The sequence below is a fragment of the Brachionichthys hirsutus genome, unplaced genomic scaffold, assembly GCF_040956055.1.
Source record: "Brachionichthys hirsutus isolate HB-005 unplaced genomic scaffold, CSIRO-AGI_Bhir_v1 contig_914, whole genome shotgun sequence".
Taxonomy (NCBI): Eukaryota; Metazoa; Chordata; class Actinopteri; order Lophiiformes; family Brachionichthyidae; genus Brachionichthys; species Brachionichthys hirsutus.
Genome location: NW_027180409.1, coordinates 43,077 through 53,606, shown reverse-complemented (window position 1 = coordinate 53,606; position 10,530 = coordinate 43,077). Strand labels below are relative to the sequence as shown.

Genomic DNA, 10,530 nt, shown 5'->3' with positions numbered 1-10,530 from the left:
CTGCTGGAAGCATGAATAATCCACAACATCCGGCCGCCAAATTAGCAGTCGATTACCCTTTTTGCCAAAAACCAACCTGGGTGTTTTAGTTTCCAACAACAGCTGAGAAAAATCTGTGTTCTTTTCCTCGGCCGCATATTTGTCTGACACTTTGTCTGGCTGCTGTTAGGTGGTGGGCAGTTAGCGTACAATAGGTTCATCAGAGTGTTCCTGCTGTCGGCGGCTGCCTGGCAGAGGCCTTCATTCATGCAGGAGGATGAGATAAATACAGGCTGTAAAACCAAAACAAAGACCCCGAAGGACGTTTAAAAGGAAAGCACGGGGGGGGGGGGGCGTAACTGTATGTCCTGTCATTTAGTCAGATAATGTGTTGAATACATCTTGAATACATCAATACATTCATTATTTTAAAATCCATTTATATTCTAATGCAGGGTTTGTACTGCCATGCTGACGGTTGTGTGAAGGAAGAAATCTATTATTTATTTCTTCATTGTGATGACACAGAAGACCTTTTAAAGTGTGTAGGCGTGTGTGTGTGTGTGGGGGGGGGGGGGGGGGGGCTCTGAGCTGTATACGACAGCTCAGAGCAGATAAAGCCATGCATGTCATGAAGCTCATTATGTGAGAATAACGATGACTATTTTCATGTGATGATCATTAAGTGAGAGGCAACAAAGACACAATTTGTTTACAGGTGATAGCGGCTTTATTTCCTGAGTATCATGAGGTTAAGTGATCCTCCATGTCACAACATGGCTTCTAATTTCCTGGATCCAGTGAGATCGGGTGTTCTTGACCTCATTATGCTGCATTTCAGGACTTTCATGGCCAAGATTATCTCAATTATAGCTGCATCATGTCCCGCATGGCAGCATGTTATGGCCAAAACTTTATGAATAATATTGAGGTCTAAGGTGCCTGCAGGCAAAGTCGCGGGAATAGAGTCAGTTTCCTTTTAAACCAGCGCAACTATCCCAGGCCGGCTGAACGAATCGATTCACGCTGGAAATGTTAAAATGATCTTGGCCAATTATAAAGGCCGCGCATCTCCTGCTAGCCCACAGGCAGCATGGTGGAGGAGCCCACCGCTGATGGGGCAAAGCCTGCGTCACTCTGTCCTTTGATCTATTTATCTTTTAAAACCTTCCCTCGTTCCGATCCTCCTTTCTTTGGGCCGTCAACACCAGTTAGATGTTCCTGGTATCCTCCTTCTCAAAAACATACTCCATGCGATCACCAGCTGCTGTGTGTGTGTGTGTGTGTGTGCGTGCGTGTGTGTGTGTTTCAGAGATAGAGAGAGAGAGAGAGAGGGAGAGCGCGTCACTCCCTCGCAGCGACTCTGAGCTCAGCGCACAACGCGCACATTCAAAGTGAACGGGAGGACCGCTGCGCTCCTGCTCGCTTCGCCCCGTGGATATTACGCAGCTGCCGTCGTCTCCACGCGCGACCCGTGGATATTCTAACCTGCAACTTCCCAGTTCGTTTGCGCCCCCTTTTTTTTTTTTTTTTTAGACCACCCTCCTCTTTTCTTCACCATCTCTCCCCCCCCCCCCCCCCCTCGTCTCATCCTTGAGCATCCCCTCTCGCAAGTCGTCTGGCTAACTTTTCCACCCGACTCCATCCCACACCTTCCATCGCTCACCAACCCTCGACCCCCCCCTTTCCTCCCCCCCACCGCACCGGTTCCATTGCAGCAGCCTCCCTTGTACCGGGCGGAACCCATTCCAGTCCTCACGGGGTTGCTCTTCTACATGGGGCGCACGGTCTCGCTCGGAAGATGGTGCGTCGTCGGTGTCTAGGCGCCCCGCTGAACCCGCCGGGATTGGAGTCGTCGTTGCGCGCCTGGCTCTCTCTCCCAGCTCGGCTGTCCTGTCGGGACCAGTGAGAGAGACATGGGTCTCTTTGTGGCGGCTCGGGCGCCGCTGGAGGAGCCCCGGCGGCCGCGCCGGTGGAGCGGGACGGCGGGAGGCTGGCTGAGGATCACCCTGGTTTCATTTCTCGCCACGTTACCTGTGGAGCAACTGCGCGCCTTCCCGTCCTCCCTCAGCGACTGCCAGACGCCGACCGGTTGGAACTGCTCCGGTGAGAGGAGTTTCGGTCTCGCTTCTCTTGTCTGTGTTTGACGTTCAACCGGATCAAAGTTTAGAGAGCTCCCACAGCAGATGCGTTAGTGAGTTATTTGGCGTGGCTGCGCGTGATCGTCCAGCGACTGCGCGCCTGTGGGTTCGGTGTGCCACCGCAAAGATGCAGAGTTTTGCGTTGCTCGACGTGCATTTGAGTTGCACTCGCAGGATGGCGAGCAGAGCCTGCCGGAATGATCACTCGGCAAGGCGAGAGATCGATGAAGTTCGATCCGAGACAAAGTGAAAGCGGCAGCAGTGAGCATCAGTTTCACGAGAGGCGCGCAACAAATCGTGTCACTGGAAAAAAAAAAAAAGAAACCGTGTCGTGCGCCACGCCAGTGATTTCCAGCCAGTTAATCAGAATGTTCCATCGCTGCGTAAATGAGAAGATTCTGACTCAGTTTTAGAAAGAGAATCCTCCAGATCTAACAAAAAACAGCTCCACGTCTAAAATCAAGGCTGCACTTTATTTGACTGCTTACAGTCAATCTAATCAAGCGCCATATCAGATTTACATGGACTATGTATATGTATTTCTTTTTAGGCAACCGAACTGCAAATATACGCCATATAATTCTGAACCCTTAAAATAGACCCAGACCCGATCCCCGCATCACTCACAGACAGTATAGCAGTATTGATATGGAGCATCACATCCTCACATCAATACGGAGTCATGACTGTTCGCAGCCTCAAACCGAGAGGACCAATAGATGAAGAAGAGAGATGGATTCGCTTTCATGACATTTTAAACAAGATCGCAGATTAAAAGATGAATCCAAAATCTAATCTCCCACTGGAATTCAGACTTCATTTGGATAACAAAGGTTTTCTTCTTTTTTTTTGGGGGGGGGGGGGGGGGTATTTTGTTTGATGCATTTCATTAAGAAGCAAAAATAGTTTCCATCCACGTGGTTCGGGACATTTTTGAAGAGGGATGACATTCATTGTTTGCGTTTCGATTATTTTTCAAATTCATCCAACTTTTACTTTTTTTTTTTAAATACAAATTTAGGATTTAGGACCACCAGACGCTCCATCGTTCACCCTGGCATAAACATATCTGCGTATCCTGCGTGGATCGTGTTTGTGCTGCTGTTGGCGATGGCGATGATTTGCTCTTAATGACAGATAATGGGAACACATCCTGTCAAAGCACACACACACTTCCTCCCCACTTCCTGACACACACCGCCCATATGCCGTTTCAAAAAGGCTTTTATCCAACACTCCTTGAGGAGGCTTTAAGTGCATGTGCTTAAGTGTAACAACGCACACATGCATATCAATTCGAATTAGAGCAGAACAAGGGGGCACAGGAGCCGCAGCGCAAAAAAAAGAAAAGATTATCCTTTCAATGATAACGATAAATCAGACGGTAATTGCTGCAGGTCCTTAATTATCCGCTCAACCATGCATACCATGCTCTTTAACAACAACACCAGGAACGGTTGTCAGTCCGGGGAGAACAAGGCTTGGCTTCAGAAAGCATTTTTAGTGATGAGTTCGGTGTTCCTTCGGTGACACAGATCACCGTGGCCGATAGTGGCGGGTAAATAGGGCAGCAGCTCCAGCGGTGCTGCCTTGGAACAAGCAACTGAATGAGATTCTGTTTCAACAGAAAGATTAAGAAGGGAGCGAGAGGGAGGAAGAACCTCAGCGTGGCGAATAGTGTTCCGACCACGCTGTTGGCTTGGTGTCTACGGATGGAGCAGAAGATCCCAGAGTGATGATGTCACTGAGTGAAGCTTTTGTTCTGTAAGATATATGTGCGTGACGCTTTTGGTGAGCCCATGCACGGTAGAGTAAAAGTGTTGCGCAAAGCTACCCCAGGATTTGTGCAACACTTACTTACACAAGTCGCATGCCAGCGAAACTGGAACAGAAATGAGACTTTATTGATTGGCATGCTGTTTGTTTTTTGGAAATTACCCAAGTATTTCAATGAAATGTTTTGGATACCGGAAACCCCTGACTTGAGATGCCAAATTGAAACTTCACAAGAATTCCACATTAAAGGAGCGATATTTCAGAAAATGAGCTGCTATTCTTGGAAATTTCACACATCCGGGAAGGACTTCTCACATTTATTTTGTTTAAAAAAAAAAGTTATTTTGACAGATCAGGTGTAAATGCTAAAATTAACGATTCCATTTGCTTTATTCCGCACTCATGTCTCGCTGTCGCATCATGCAGAGATACAAATGGGCCTTCGGCTGTTAGATGCTCACGAGCTACTTGATGAATGTGTCGGTTCATCAGAGTAGAAAAGAGCTGCTTGCTGCTGCTGAGACGATGCTATCACAGCCAGAGCCGGAAAGCTGTAGGCTATGACGCCAAAACAATCCCCCCGAAGGACCCCTAAAACATTCCCTGCAGCAGAGGGAAACTTTAAATTAGGGTAATAATTCATCACAACCCAAACTTTCCCCCAAATAATTGTTTTTTGATCAACTTTTGTTTTGCACAAAACTGCCAAAATAGTAACCAATCAATGTGAATGAAGTCTGGTAATGAGAGTTTATCTCCATGAAACATGTGGCGAGGCATTAATTAAGTTTCTATACATGCAAATACATTTCTTTCTAAATAAATGGGACAGGTTTTTAATGTTCATCCAAGACAACTGACTTGTGCGTTCAACACTGCGTGTAATTATCACAATCAAACCGCCGGTGGCGTTGTGCCTGTAAGTTCCGGCTTCATCGCCTTCGGGAACATGACAACGTGCGTGTTTATCTTTAATGAGCGCACGCGCAGAATTTTGGCCAGAAACCAACTCGTGTCTCTTTTCCATTTTATTCATCAGTATCACAAACGAGCAGAAGCCGATCATGTTCGTGTTACTCTTCGCCGAATGCCTTCCAAAGCAATTCAGTGAAATATTTTATCGCAATTTTCACACGTTTAAGTCTCATATTAAAATCTACTCTTATCTCCAATGCTTCTAAGATTTGTCTAGACAGAGGTTAAAAGTACATTCTGGATCACGCCTAAAATGAAAATTTAACGACTCACCTGTGGCAGGAAGGTCTAATAAAAGATCAAAAGCCACAAAAATCCAAGTGGCTGCAATGAGGGGATGAAAGTTGTTGCACTGAAGACGGTTTATTTCTCCCTGAAGGAACGCACCTTTTAAAGGTTGTAATTAAAGCAGATGGTGGAGGCTTATTAGGACATTATTATTATGTGTGTGTGTTTTAGTGCTTGGATTTATGCAGCTTTTAATAAGCTACATAAATGGGGTCTGAACCATAAATCTCTCCACGACATACATCTGAAAACCTGTTGCAAAGATACTGAAACAAGAGTGGTCAAAAGAGGATGTGTCACCACTGTGGTTGTTCAACCTTCATTATTAATTTAGGTTGCTTAATTATTTATCAGAACAATGGTTAAAACGGGGAGGAAGGACTCCTCGTTCTTTTTTTGTGTGTCGTGAAATTCCAGGTAGGTCGGTGGGAGGAGATGCATTTGGCTGACAGGCTTTCTCTTTTAGACAAGAAAGTGCTTTGCTTGCCATTCTAATTGTCAGCATACAAACATTACCTTTTCAATATTTGATGTTTGCCAGCTTGTTTTCGTTAATTATTCAGCTCACTGTAATTTCCTCCTGGAACGGCAGGAGCAGGAAGTCTAAGTTTTCCAGGTCTCTGACACAGTGATACTCGGGCTGTTCACAGATCTGTATCACTCAGCATCCACTAACATGCGTAACACAACATGAAAGATGAGAGTTAATCCTAACTTGTTTGTGTGTAATTTAGAGAATTAACCCCAAAAAAATTTTAATCGTGCAAAATCTGTAAAATGAGAGAACATCTGCAAACAATTCCAGCAAAATCTGTGACTAACTTTTTGAATAATCATTCAGACAGCAAAACAAAGCAACAACAGATGGAGGTAATCATACCTCAGATTATTTTATTTTTTTGTCATCCTTTACTCTCAAAATATTATTCAGCATATTTCACCATCAAGTTCCTTACAGTTACCATCTGGAATGTTGATGATGGAGACACGTGCCCTTTATATTCCACAAATATTTAATTATTACGATAAAGAGATAGTGAAATAAATAGTTGAAGTGGAATTAGTTTTTTTCTAATGTATTTAATTTTTCCTTTGAGTCTTATTAGTTGACTTACAAAATATTTTCGTAACTATATTCGTAACTGTGAAATATTGGTTCAGTATTTATTCTGGTGATTTTAGAGTAATAGAAATGGTCGTTTGTATTCACATCTTCACTGGAAGCCACCAAAAAGGGGCGGGGCAGTAGGCAAACCCATGTGACAGTTACAGGACGCTACCTGTAAGTGCATCGGTTTGTTGTGAACCATCTCTCACTGAGGTGCGACGCTCTTCCTGAAGTGGCATCAACTGGTTTTATAAATATGTAGAAATTAAATTATTTGCATCATAGTCACTCCAGTATATTATTAATTAACATTTGGAACTATAACCAGCAAATTGCTTTTGAATCCCTTGAATTAGATTGAATAGTATTTAACACCCATGGTTCTGCCACATTATTCCACATCAAATTAGATATTTAAAAAAAAAACATCCTTGACTTGTTGACTAATAAAGAACTCAACTGTGATAATTGTCAGCTGTCTGTCACCTTTTAACATTTTAAAACCTAATTCTTTTCAATTAGTTGTTTCAGACATTTTTCCATTTACAAAACCCCGAGTCTACGTATCGGAATGAAGGATGAAAGCGTTGTTTGAGTGTTTGACCGTCAAATGTTTTTTTCTTCTTCTACAAGACATACCATTTTTCCTTTGTTTTGTTTTTTTCCAGACAGGCACTCTGATTTTCAGCTCGTAAATGGATCCAAGATGTCGGAGAACAATATCAGGAAATGTTTTAACGTTGTTAAATTCTGTGGAGGTGAATGTGACTCGCAGAAAACGGCACGACTGTGCAGAGCTGTCAGAGTTAATATCTTACTCGCTTCTACAAGGTCAACAATTGGGGTTTGAGTAAACCGAGAAGCTGAAGTGGAAAATGTGGCCATTGAACAAAAAAAAAATAATAATCCCCTTAAATATTCTATAATTCGACACTTTAAATGCTGAAACATTCCTGTTTCCACGTCGCTGAGAAATTTCTGCTTCACAACAAAAAATGTTAAGAGTGGTGGAGATATTTTTATCGAGGAATATTTATAGTAATGGCCAAATTTGTTTTATGGGTACAAGATAGACCTCTCATGGATAATGAAAACCCGCATCTCAGTGTGGTTGTGTCATTTATTACTCTTGGAGAAACATTTCAGCGAATATTCCCTTAACTCCCGGCTGACAAACATGAGGAATTGCCTCTGAGGTTGTACCAGTAATGTAAATCTATATTAGTACTCCCTTTAAGGCAATCATTGTCAGATAGCTAATTGAGATTTGTGATTTGAAGCCGAAACCCTGTTGGCCCTGAGGTGATCATCTGGGACATTTATTCAATTATGTTTTATGCTTGTTTCCATCAGATGCTTGACATCCACAATAAAAGCTGTTCTGCCGTTTGCTTTCATGTGAACAGTTGGTTGAAATGACTTCTTATGCGCTTCTGGTGTGGACAAAATATATGTTCCTGTTTTATATATTAGTCTCAATAGCACTGGATAATTCATAATTATACGTATGCCCCATAAACTCTGCCGTTAGCGAATGGACGTTGAATGATAGTTTACCAGTCGTGAGCGTATCCCTCGTCCTTAATGGCTCTCGAAAAGATGTCCGAGCAGCACATCTGTTTCTCGGTAAAGAAGACATTTTAATGGCCTGAGGTGCCGCTGCGTTGTTTGTTTTATTCCTTTCTTTGTATGAGACATTTGCTTCCTTTTTGAGGTTTTCCATAGCAAGTTGCCCGAGAGGCTTTGAAAAATGTGCTCAAATATCAAATTTTAAATTAGCAGCTTGGAGTGATTACAAACAAAAATGCATCCCATCTTCCCTCGAGTCTCCCAGCTGGCATGATATTTTCCAGTCATTTGTATTCACCTTGCCAGTAGTAGGATTGTAATCATAACAATGCCTCTCTCCAGTGAGCATTTTTAATATGTCAGCATCCTGCATGGGTGCCAATTATTATTATTATTTTATTTTATTTTTTTGTGGCTTCTCCAGATTGCTTCGTATAACCCTCTCAGGGCTTGAGACTGTGTTTCATCCATGTGCTCCAAGTGTCAAGAACTCTCATGTCAGTGCTCTTGGCTCGATGATCGCATTTGCACAGAGAGCTTGCGCTTTATGGTTGTTCAGGACCTTGATTCGTTTTAGGACTGGGGTTCTCTTCCATGGGTTTTTATTACCTGCCAAGGGCTTTTTTTGAAGTGAAAGAGGGTATTGAATAATCCATTTAGGTTAGATCAGGTTGTGAAGTTGCCAAGTGTCCATCTGCGAATAGAAATTAGTGTTGTAAAATGTCTGACTTACAAAGGTGGATGTGCGTTTGAAAGCAGAGACACGATTTGCCTTTTAAAGTTTCCACCGTTTCAAAAGATCAATAGCAGCTGGACGGTTTCAAAGAGCTCTTTTTCTATACATCTGGAGTAATTATCTCTCATATAATAAAACTCGATATATATATATATTTTTTGGACTGCGTTGAATGGCTTTAAATTATTTGCAAACAATGACTTAAACATGCCGACTTGCTGCTGAAGTGCCCTTTGGCCTGGCAATGACATCTTACCTGCTCCCAGAAAGCTTTTTGTCTCTGCACAAAAAAGTCTTATTCCGATGCTTACCCCAGCTGATTGAAAAGAGAGCGCGATGCGGAGGCGGAGATGTTCAACGTGAGGCATCGAGTGTGGTGTGTCGCACTCCAAAAGATAAATGCTTAACATACCACACACTGATTGGCCTTCAAAAAAATGCAGTATCTGTACCTGACCTAGACATAGAGATCAATAGTGCACCCAATAAATGTCTGTTTTCACACTGTACATTGTAGAGTGACCTTTTATTGAGCGGCAGTGGCTCAGTGGGTTGGGTCTTGGGTTGGGAACCAGCATCTCCTCTACTGGATGTAAATTCACAATGGTCCCATATTGGTGTGAAACACGACAATTGCCATATGTCCCCTAGATATTTCGTGTCCTCATGCCAAACGTACATAGTATTCCTTATAAATGTATTTTTTTATGGTACTTTTCCTCAACAGAAGAAGTAGTCATCCTTGAGCCGAGCATGTTTCAGACTCGACCCGAGAAACAAGGTCATTTTTGGAGAAGCAGCACATTCTCTTGCCCAATGCTACTAATGTCGCTCTGGAAATAGGTAATGTTTAACATGCAGACAATGCTCAATGCATATTCGGGCACATGCCAGGAATACTTTGCAAGCATATCTGGAGTTAAAACAATTTTTCAACCACAAAGCGTTAACTGCGACCAATTAAGTATCAAATAAGTCTCTGCTCATCAGTGATCATCTCAGACGAGCATCTTCGATGTTCATCCTCAGCTCAAAGCTCCAGCTTCATTATGCCTTCTATTAGGCGCTCATTGAATTGAGCCATTTGTCTTCTTTAACGCGTCATTAAACATTTTATACATGCTTAAATCTTCCTAGTTGAAAAGCTGCCATGCGGACACAGCTGAAGGTCCTCTTTATGGTAGCTTTCATTTCATTATGCTGGCAAACAACTGTTTGTCAGACATCTACATTCAGTCATTATGTCTGACACTATAAAGGTCCTGACGCAGGACCTTTATAGTGCTGTATTTATTACTACGATGGCTTTTTCAAATGCTTCAAAAAGCACTCAAAAGAAATATTTGCTTATATGTACTGAGATCTAATAACTCACAACCTTTGAAGAAACTGCATGTGCTGCCTTTGTGACTGTTTGTCAATTTGAGACAGTCGCGGTATCTGTCTGATTCTTTGAAGACCAAATCTTTACAGATAGACATTTAGGGACACCAGTATTCAATATTGTACAGACATTAGGCATGAGTCTTTAAAATGTGTGTATGGTCAATGTTTAGGAAATTTAACCCTGCAACACAAAACAGCTCGTCTTTCGATCTACATATGGACAGTGATGAAATCAGCGGGACAAATAATCGTCATTTGGGACTGTACGGCACCCCAGGGATCAGGCATAATCATATTCAGCCTTAAATATATTATTTTCTTATGCTGTGATTTTACATTACTTATATCTATGGCAAACGTTTGTGTCACAAAATTCTTTCTGACCTACTGTAGAGTAAATAGCCCTAATTCATAATGGTCTAATTCTAAAGGCGTTCTGCTGAAGCAATGCCATTTCCAGCTTCTTGGTGCTTCCTCATTATTTTTGAGATTCATTTGGAAAGCCTGCATGTAATTTTGTAAGTAATCAGTTCAGGTAGACTAATAGCCCCAAGGTCAGTCGTCAGTCCCAT

General features: G+C 42.5%; 1 protein-coding gene across 1 annotated transcript in view; it reads left to right on the top strand.

Annotated features, from left to right (window-relative positions):
• Nucleotides 1-1,895: 1,895 nt before the first annotated feature.
• Nucleotides 1,896-10,530, top strand: part of LOC137914716 (tomoregulin-2-like) — a gene marked incomplete at its 3' end in the record, with an annotated part of 36,300 nt that continues 27,665 nt past the window's right edge. Inside the window, exon 1 of the mRNA XM_068758214.1 lies at nucleotides 1,896-2,085. Within this exon, the coding sequence (XP_068614315.1) occupies nucleotides 1,896-2,085 (190 nt within the window). The remainder of the gene's footprint in view (nucleotides 2,086-10,530) is intronic.